The sequence below is a fragment of the Jaculus jaculus genome, chromosome 6 (assembly GCF_020740685.1).
Source record: "Jaculus jaculus isolate mJacJac1 chromosome 6, mJacJac1.mat.Y.cur, whole genome shotgun sequence".
NCBI lineage: Eukaryota > Metazoa > Chordata > Mammalia > Rodentia > Dipodidae > Jaculus > Jaculus jaculus.
The window spans coordinates 11121691-11132296 of NC_059107.1; the positions used below are offsets into that span (position 1 = coordinate 11121691).

General features: G+C 42.1%; 2 protein-coding genes across 2 annotated transcripts; both read left to right on the forward strand.

Moving 5' to 3' along the window:
- Positions 1 to 424: 424 nt before the first annotated feature.
- On the forward strand, positions 425 to 1372 carry LOC101612464 (olfactory receptor 2G2-like). Its single transcript, XM_004657292.3, has one exon. It carries the CDS (start codon positions 425 to 427, stop codon positions 1370 to 1372), a length of 948 nt encoding a protein of 315 aa, XP_004657349.3.
- Positions 1373 to 8401: 7029 nt separating this feature from the next.
- Positions 8402 to 9346, forward strand: LOC101612756 (olfactory receptor 2G3). The gene has a single exon (XM_004657293.2). It carries the CDS (start codon positions 8402 to 8404, stop codon positions 9344 to 9346), a length of 945 nt encoding a protein of 314 aa, XP_004657350.1.
- Positions 9347 to 10606: the final 1260 nt, after the last annotated feature.

The following is a 10606-nucleotide window of genomic DNA, read 5'->3' on the forward strand; positions in this document are numbered from 1 at the left end:
TATAACTGATGTCCAACTTTGGAGATGACTATATAGTTGATATTTACTGAGATAAAGCCATAGGTTTCTATCTCTAGAGACAGTTACCTGCCTTTCTGTAGCTAGAAAGACAATAAAGCATGGGGTAAATTTGGTTAGATTGAAAATTTATCTGCTTTGTTTCCAATAAAATACGACAATGTAAAATAGAATGTCAAACATTCTTTGCTTTAGAGAGCATCAGAGATAGATATGAGGTCAAAAGGTATTCACTTAGGAAGCGTACATGCACAGATCTAAGTCATTAATGGTAGACACAGCTATTACGCCTTGAACACACACCATGTTTTGGGGAGAGGTAACCTTGACACTTACTGGACTTTGTATCATCTGTCCTCTTTCTCAGCTATGTTTCAGTCTTTGGGTACTTACTCGGCTCACCGGGATGGTGATGAATACCAACGACAGCAGTCTAACAGGCTTTATCCTGCTGGGGTTTTCTGATCATCCTCGGTTACAGAAGATTTTATTTGTGCTCATCCTGATCTTCTACTTACTAACAATTTTGGGGAACACCACGATCATCCTGGTGTCCTGCCTGGAGCCCCAGCTCCACACTCCAATGTACTTCTTCCTCTGCCACCTCTCCTTCCTGGACCTCTGCTTCACCAGCAGTGTTATTCCCCAGCTCTTGGTGAACTTGCGGGAACCGACAAAGGCCATCACCTACAGTGGCTGCGTGGCTCAGCTCTACATCTCCCTGGCTCTGGGATCCACAGAGTGTGTCCTGTTGGCAGTGATGTCCTACGATCGCTACATGGCCATCTGCCGTCCCCTCCGCTACCCTGTGCTCATGCACCCCCAGCTCTGTATGGCTCTGGCAGCTTTGTCATGGCTCAGTGGAGTGGCCACCACCCTGGTCCAGTCCACCCTTACCCTGCAGTTGCCCTTTTGTGGGCACCGCTTCGTGGATCACTTCATCTGTGAGGTCCCTGTGCTCCTCAAGCTGGCTTGTGTGGACACCACCTTCAACCAGGCTGAGCTCTTTGTGGCCAGTGTCATTTTCCTGATAGTGCCCGTGTCTCTCATCCTGGTCTCTTACGGCTGCATTGTCCAGGCAGTTCTGAAGATCAAGTCAGCCGCGGGAAGACAGAAAGCATTTGGAACCTGCTCCTCGCACCTCATGGTGGTCGTCATCTTCTATGGGACCATCATCTTCATGTACCTGCAGCCGGCCAAGAGCCAGTCCAAGGACCAGGGGAAGTTTGTTTCCCTCTTCTACACTGTGGTGACCCCCATGCTGAACCCTCTGATTTATACTCTGAGGAACAAGGAGGTCAAAGGGGTACTGAAGAAAATACTGCTGAAGTTTCTGAGGATAAATTCTGTATGATTGTCATTTTTTAAAAGTGATGCTTCACTGAACATCGTTTGTGCAGTTAATGATGTAACATCTTTCAATAAGAAATTTCTGGGGTTATATTCTCCCATTACTTTTGAGCCAAAACTTTCACTACTACATAAAATACTCTAGAATATAATTTTGGTTCCAACTTTGCTACTATGAGTAATACTATGTGGTGAGCCTTTTTGTTAATTAATGCTTTACCCCCTCTTCTGTAGTTACTGTACACGGAGCATGTAGTAGACTCCTGTACGTCAATCTTTGAGGAGGCTAGCATCAGTATGACACTATTCAGAATGTTTAACCCGAGCTACTTCTTTTTTTGGTGGTAAGGGACACATGCAGTCCTAAGACTCCCTGTTGCAAATAAACACATGGCTCACGTATTTACAGGGAGTGGTTCAGGTGGATATAAGCCTTCCCACAGAACATTCTTTTATTAGAGCATGTATGGTATCCACTCACCCCATGAATTGATGTGCAGAGGTGTCAAAGCAATGAGAGGACAAAGGACAGGTGACAGGTAAAAAGTGAAAGGAGATTGGGCTTCTGGTTTTCTCTAATATCTCATACGACATAGAAATAGTAACACTTCTTGCTGCTAATTCAACCTCTGCATTTCTTTTTTTTTTTGAAAAAATTTTAATGAGAAATTTAATACATGAAAATACTGTAATTAGATCTTGCTCCCACATTATTTTCCTCTTTTGTCCCTCCTCCCCACCCCTACCCTACTAGCCATCCTCCTCTTCCCAAGTAGTCCTGACTCTGTTTTGGATTCTCATTCCCTTTGTCCTCCGCCATCCTCCATGCCAAAATGTTGATGGGCTCAAACAACTGGGCAGGTTTTGTGAAGCAATAACAACCTCTGTGAGGTCATGAATGTTCCACTCAGTTTATGTCTGGACAACAGTGCCTGAAATTACTCCTTCCCAATTCCTTGGCTCTTACTTTTTTTTTTCTTCCCCCTTTTCCAAAATGTTTCCTGAGACTTGAATGGCATGATAGAGATGTCTTATTTAGTGTTGTCAGTGGCATCTTATTTTTGGTTTTGATGAGGCTTCCATCTCCTCAGTGTCTGGCACCATCACTATAGAGAAATTTCTCTGGCTAGCAGTGAGAACACTGGGCTTTCTTTCTTTCTTTCCTTGTCTTTTTCTTTCTTTCTTTCTTTTTCTTTTTTAGTTTTTGATGTAGGGTCTCACTCTAGCCCAGGCTGACCTGGAATCCTATTCTCAGGGTGGCCTTGAGCTCAAGGTGATCCTCCTACTTCAGCCTTCCAAGTGCTGGGATTAAAGGCGTGTACCACCACTCCCAGCAAAGCTGTGTTTCTAACTTGCACAATTGGAGTGATGATAACACTTCATGTTTTAATGGAAAACATAATGATTAAAAACAAAGATTTATAGTTAGAGTGGTGGATTTGAAGTGGACCAGCAAGTAGAGGTGGTGGATTCTATGTGGACACATAGGTCTAATCCCAGTAGAGGAATTTCCTGCCGTAATCAGATAAATTCGGCTAGGGAGATGTTAGACATAATAGGAATTAGGAACAGTGGAACAGTCTTTGGTGAATCCAACATGTGCAAGTTTAAAAGAAAAATATGAGATAGAAAGAGTGACCCCAAGCCTAGATTTATTTTCTGACAATTTTATTGTAAATTTACCATTTGACCATGGAGAAAGATGCTCATATTTTAGAGGGACTATGGTGCATAGAACACAAGGGTGGAGAAGGAAGGTTTAAGCTTCAGAAGGGGTAAGGCAAGTGCAGAGAGGAAAGGGCTAGCTTTACAGGCAAACCAAGGATTAGATAATTACAAGAAAAGTGAGAAAAATATTGTGGATAAAGATGAAGGAGATGATTTAACACATTCTAGTCCATTATTCTATGTGTGACTAATGTTGGGTAAATCTAATCCTTTCCATTTCCTTCATGAAGTAGAAGGTCCCAGAACATTATTCAAGATAGAAGGAATGCTTTACACTAGGGGAATGTGCATGTCTATTCTCCATGGATGGTCCCCAGAAGTCAGCTAATTGCCTGCTAGGGACTTGGGTTCTCTCCACAAAGACTTAAAAAACACAAAGCATAACCTCTTCCTGAGGTTGTCACTTTCCCATTACAGGGTCCCCTTCTCTTACAGTTCTCATAACCACTAACATTTGCTTTCTTATGCTTGCTTCCTGTTAGAAATTTGATTCTTCAACATGTACCATTTTGAAGCAAGTTGCCTTTTAGTTTGTGAATTATTCAGATATGGAGACATAATATGCTTTGTCTTGAAGATATAAAAACATTTAACTACCTCTGAAAGTAAGTATGATTTTATAACCTTCTCTCGGTGTTCTTATATCTTGGTGGGATTATTAAAATTTTATGAGGTAGAAATGTTTGAATTTCTATTGCAGTTGAGTTTGCACTACCAATAAAATAATGGGGATGTTTTGTGGAAGAGGAACACTATGTGGAATTCAGATTTTTTTCCTATAAGACAGGGAAAGGACCTCCTCCTGTTTATTCCTCAGAAGTCCAGTTAAACGTCATGAAATTGATTAGTGTAATGTTAACATTAGATGTTCTTTTGTAATATCATAGAAGTAACAATTATGGTAGTGATGATAATCATACACAGGTAGGATAATAGATGGATAGATAGATGATTGGCAGGCAAATGTATAGGTACACTCAATTGCATAGCCACACAAGTCTGTAACACAGTGGAGTGCTCCAACCAAAGTAATCTCAACCTTCTGAAATAATACCATGTGGCATTAGTCTCGGGTGGGGGCTTGGTACCACTATAGACAATGGAAACTGTGCTGGCTCAAATAGAGAAACACTGCCAGTACAGATAAACCAAGATGACCCAGGGTCTAAATTATTGGATCATGAGAGTCTTAATACATATCAACAAGATTGACCTAATCTACACCTCCCAGAAGCTTTCCATCACACTAGAGCATAGGAAAAATAGTAGTGATTATCTTCATTAAAGTCCTGGTTGGGACACTATGGATATGTAAATACTTTATGTTATTAATAAGAGAGTGGCTAGGTTGTTTGGAGACATATTCCTCATACTATCACTGAGTCACCCTGCCTGGACATAGCAATCTGAGAATGACCCGTTCCAGATACCAATCCTTCCAAAGCCAAATAAAGGTGTGGTCACTTTAGAAGCTCCGATGGGAGACAGGGTAAGAGGGAGTCAGGTTATGGTATGGTGGGCTTTGGGGCTTTAGGGTGCTCACAACACTCTTGAATGGGGTGGAAGAATCCACAGGTAGTGGCTTGCCTTCACAGTGACTTATCGTGCCATCTATTAATGGTTTATGCCTCCTCCAATGTATATTACATTTCACAATTTTAAAATCTCTCTACATGCCCCTCAATTTTGTCATTAACATTAAAGTATCCTAAACCAAAGTACTTTATGTCATGATTTTAAATTTTAAATAAACAAAAACCAGATGCACGGACTGGATTTTATAGAGTAAAGACTAGGTGTCCTGCAGGGAACTATTCTTAGCTCTTTGCACCGTGGTCTCATTTTTGTGTTGCCCGCTCAGCACATAGTTGCATTTTAGTGAAACATGAGGATTAGCGAGACTCAGAATACGCGCAGCTCGGGGACCCTGACTTCCACAAGCAACCAGACACTCTACTTATCTACCGTGCAAGTCTCAGCCTGGCCTAAAGCAGGGGAGGCGGCGGAGCTGACATCCCCAGCCTCCTTCCACTCGCTGACAGAGTGGAAGGCCAGGACGCCTGGGAGATGGACAGACCCAAAACAACTTGAGTCAAGTTGGATCCTCCCAGCTGAGAGAAGGTGGGATCTTTCTTTGGCCAGCCTATCCCACAGCTTTCTCCTTCCAGGTAGCTGGCATAATAAGATGTCCGGTTGGTCCCAGCACAAGTCACTAGGGAGTTGAACCATGGCTGAAAAAAGGAAAACCATATGTGACTTTGGGGCCTCCAGCAGTGGTCTTCATTGGCAAGTCATGTGAGAGGAGCTCTTTTCTACACCAGGCTCCTGGCTCTGTAGGGACCATAAAGATATATATGACACGTACTGCCTTACTCAAAGCCTATGCCGTTACATTGCAATTAGGCAATTCAAGAAGAGCTGGCCAGTGGGATAGTAAAACAAAATTTGAATTCAGGGACTCGGCAGTTAATGTCCTTGCTTGCAAAGCCCAAGGACTCGGATTTGATTCCTCAGTATCTTCGTAAAGCCAGATGCACAAAGTAGCACATGCATCTGGAGTTTGTTTTCAGTGGCTAAAGGCCATGGCACGCCCACTTTTGCTATCTGCCCCCTCCCTTCCTTTCTCTCTCTCTCTCATCAATCAATAAATAAAACATGGATAGCTTAGTGGTTAAGGCACTTGTCTGCAAAGCCTAATGACCAGAGTTGATTACCCAGTTCCCACATGAAGCCAGATGTACACAAAGTGGCTCATACATCTGGAGCCCATTTGCAGGGACTGGAGGCCCTGGTGTGCCCATTCTCTCTGTCAGTCTCCTAGTTCTTTTTCTGTTTACAAATAAATAAATAAAAATATTTAAATTTTTTTGAATTTAATTGTGAAACGAAGCTTTTACAAAATGAAAATTCTACCCTATCATTCCACAAAGCCCTGTTGTTCTCATTCTGAAAATAGTATAGAAACATCCTATACCACCATTTTGTCTTCCAATCCACAAGAAAGTTAATGCAAATATTTTGTTATCTTCCCACAATTAATTTTATTCAATAAAGTTGCAATTTTCAGCCAGGCGTGGTGGCGCACGCCTTTAATCCCAGCACTCGGGAGGCAAAGGTAGGAGGATCGCCATGAGTTCAAGGCCACCCTGAGATGACAGAGTTAATTCCAGGTCAGCCTGGACCAGAGTGAGACCCTGCCTCGAAAAACAAAAACAACAACAACAACAAAAAGTTGTAATTTTCAACAACTAATTTATGTCATGAGAATTACTGAAACTTACCTAGCTCAACCTCCTGATAACATTTCTTCCCTCTGCATCAGGTCAATATTTCCCAAACAGAAGCAAACCTAGCAGTCTCCTATCATTCCAAGTCTTCCATGAAGATCCACTGCTGTAAATGAACATTACAAGATTGATTTTCTCACTGGTTTCTATAGTGAATTCCAAATACCTTGACTTTAAATACCTGTGGCACCAGCTTCCTAAATCTATTACAAACTCAGGGGAACCCTGCTCACTTTACTAGTGTTTATCCACTGATCTCAGGTTTTTACCTTTCCCACAAGCCTTTTGAATTTCTGTTTAACATTTAATTTGTGTATTAGCTAGGTTGAATGTTAAGAAGTTTTAATAGGTGTATCCATGTTCTTTGAAACATTTCATGTTTATGAGAATAACATAATTTAGATCTTTGTGAATTATGTATATTATTATGAATATATTTTCTTCTTTATAGCTATTGAAGACTTTTAGCCAATTTGTCTAAATAATATGGAAATAAAATGTTTCTGAAACAATGTTTACATTTTGACAATTCAATACTTAAGTGAACCTGTATGAGAAAATATGGATTTATGTTACAAGTATTTGGCTCCTGAAAGCATATCTTCTCATTTCCTGCTAGTTATTATTCTTCATAATACACATGTAGAGATGACTTTGTATCCTCTGTCATGCTGGTCCAGCCCACATAAAGTCTTTCCTCTGTTTAGTTTTGTCAAAAAATTCTTTCCAATCTTCAAATTTGGAGTTATTGTTTTCATGTATTATTTTCTGAAACGTGTTTGGAAAATGCTTACTTTGTTCAATCTTTATCCTTTTAAAACATAATTTTTACATAACTATTCATTTTTTGTCTTTCTATTGTTTTTAATTTTTATTTTATTTATTTGAGAGAGAGAAACAGAGAGGCAGAGAGAGAGAGAGAGGGGGGGGGGAGGGAGAAAGAGAGAGAGAATAGACACAGCAGGGCATGCATCCATTGCAAATAAGCTCTAGATGCATGCTCCTCCTTGTGCATATGGCTTACATGAGTCCTGGGGAATTGAACCTGGGTCCTTTGGCTTCACAGGCAAGTGCCTTATATGCTAAGCCATCCCTCCAGCCCCAATTTTTTGTCTTCCTAGATAGACTATCAAGTTCAAGGACACCTTACCCATTTCTTTTGAGGCAATACATAAAGATTCAGAATAAGATTGTAAGAAAGTGTGTGGAGAGTGATATGTCAAGTTCCCTACCCAATTTGCATCTAAGATCAGATTTTGATGCAGTTTTTTTGTTAACAGTGTAAAACAGTGGAGATATTCATGTCTTTATTTTGGAAGTCACTTATCTTCAACTGTAAGTCATACAGTGTTTGACATGCATGCAAATACTTGCTTTATTTTGTGCATGTGTGCATGTCTAGAATACATGTGTAGTGTGTGATGTGTAGTATGTGACATATAAGTGTATGTATATGCATGTGCATACAAATGTGCAAAGGCTAGAGGGGAATGACTGGTGTCCTTCTCTATTGCTCATCTCTGTATTCTTTATTTTTTAGAGACGAAGTCTCTCACTTTATCCAGAGCTGCTGCCTTTCAGCAAGCACCAGTGAGTCTCTGGTCTTTCCCTCACAAGCCCACTGGACTGGGGTCACAGGCATACATGGCCATCCCCAGCTTTTTACATGGGTTCTGGGGGGGTTGAACTTAGTGGTCTCTGACCCAAGAGGCCCTCATGCGTAAGCAGTAGGTACTCTTAACTGTTGAGCCATCTCTCAAGCCCAGCCTTATGGTTTTTAATGCTCAGTCTCCAGTCCCAAAATTGAAAGCATCCATGGTTCTTAAATTAGAGTCACTGGGCTACAGTCAAGAAACGTGGACTCGTGTCCTGAGTAGGCAACTCAGTGGGGTAATAAACGCGTAGCTCAGAATGTCAGCCTCCCTCATCCTCTTGGCTCACGTTCCACTCTTCTAGAATAAGCTGTCTCAGATCACTAGTTCCATTCCTCCTTTTGCAGGTGCAGCTTCCCTGGAGGGATGGGATGGGCCAATGAGAGTTCCCTCATGGGGTTCATCCTCCTGGGCTTCTCAGACCACCCTCACCTGGAGGCTGTGCTTTTTGTATTTGTCCTTGCCTTTTACCTCCTGACCCTTGTGGGGAACATCACCATCATCATTATTTCCTATCTAGATCCCCCCCTCCACACCCCCATGTACTTCTTTCTCAGCAACCTCTCCATTCTGGACCTCTGTTTCACTACCAGCCTTGCCCCTCAGACCTTAGTTAACCTGCGAGGACCTGAAAAGACCATCACTTTCGGTGGCTGTGTGGCACAACTCTACATTTCTCTGGCACTGGGCTCCACTGAATGTATCCTCTTGGCTGTGATGGCCTTGGACCGCTATGTTGCTGTCTGCAAGCCCCTCCATTACACCGTCATCATGAACCCGCAGGTCTGCCAGTGGCTTGCATCCCTCTCCTGGCTCAGTGGTTTGGCCAATTCCCTCATCCACGCTACCTTTACCTTGCAGTTGCCTCTTTGCGGCAACCACAGGCTGGACCACTTCATCTGTGAAGTCCCAGCTCTCCTCAAGCTGGCTTGTGTGGACACCACTGTGAATGAGTTGGTGCTGTTCGTGGTCAGCATCCTGTTTCTCGTAATGTCCCCAGCCCTTATCCTCATCTCCTATGGCTTCATTGCTCACGCAGTACTGAGGATCAAGTCAGCAGAGGCAAGGCACAAAGCCTTCAGCACCTGCTCCTCCCACCTAACGGTGGTGGTCGTTTTCTATGGCACTGTGATTTACATGTACCTGCAACCCAGTGACAGCTATAGCCAGGAGCAAGGCAAGTTCATCTCTCTGTTCTACACCATGGTGACTCCCACCTTAAATCCCATCGTCTACACGCTAAGGAACAAGGATGTGAAAGAGGCACTGAAGAAACTTCTCTCTGGGAAATTGGGTGCTTTACGGACATGACAGGCAAGGAAGTGGCTATAAGCTATGAAGTCTGTCTTCGCTGCACCCACATTTCTAGAGTCTAAAGCAAATGGACCTGCACAAGGGAACTTCCTACTCTTAGGCATAACTACTTAAACTATAAACCTGTTCACCGAAGTATGGAAAAGAGAGAACGCATGAGTATAAATTGTGATCCTCCCCATGGTCCACATTTTTATCCTCAGGGAATCAAAAGATTAAATATTTAAATGTTTATATTTTTCTCTAAGTTATGAAATTTTAATTTTTCACTTTTAGTGAAGTTTTTAGTTGTTGTCCAAATAAAAATAGTTTATGTTGGGGAAAAAAGTTTCACCATGTTGGAAAAAAAAAAAGCACAGTGAATTCAAGGCCACCCTGACACTACACAGTAAATTTCAGGTCAGCTTGGACTAAACTGAGACCCTGCCTCAAAAAAGTAATAAAACCCAGGGCTGGAGAGATGGCTTAGCAGTCGAGTGCTTGCCTGTGAAGCCTAAGGATCCTGGTTTGAGGCTCGATTCCCCAGGACCCACGTTAGCCAGATGCACAAGGGGGTGCATGTGTCTGGAGTTCATTTGCAGTGGCTGGAGGCCCTGGCATGCCCATTCTCTCTCTCTCTCTCTTTCTCTCTGTGTCTGTCGCTCTCAAATAAATAAACAAAAAAATTTTCATTAAAAAATATCTTTAAAAAAGTAATAAAACCTGATCACAGACTCAGTATTGATTAGCAGAATATTGTATTCAATTTATTGATTAATGGAATATTATATTAGCTGTTATTTCCATACGTCATTTCTTATTTAAACACACACATTATTAGATTATTATTTTTTATTTATTAGAGACAGACAGAGAAAGAGACAGAGAGGGAGAGTGAGAATGGGCTCTCCAGTGCTTCTAGCTACTGCAAACGAACTTCAGACGCATGTGCCACTATGTGCATCTGGCTTACGTGGGACCTGGAGAATTGAACCTGGGTCCTTAGGTTTTGCAGGCAAGCACCTTAACTGCTAAGCCGTCTCTACAGCCCACTATTCACTTTTTTAAATTAGCAAAGTAATGAGTTTCATGATGGCATTTTCACACCACTTTGCTCTTGTTGGTCTTCAAACATGGGACACTTCGTGAACTTGCCAATCTTGCCACTCTGCACACTCTGCTCTGTATTGTTTCCATTTTAGTACACACGCTGCCGAGGTGAGCACTTAACCATGCATTCCAAATGTGCGGGGTGTGTCCCAGTGCATGCCTGTTACC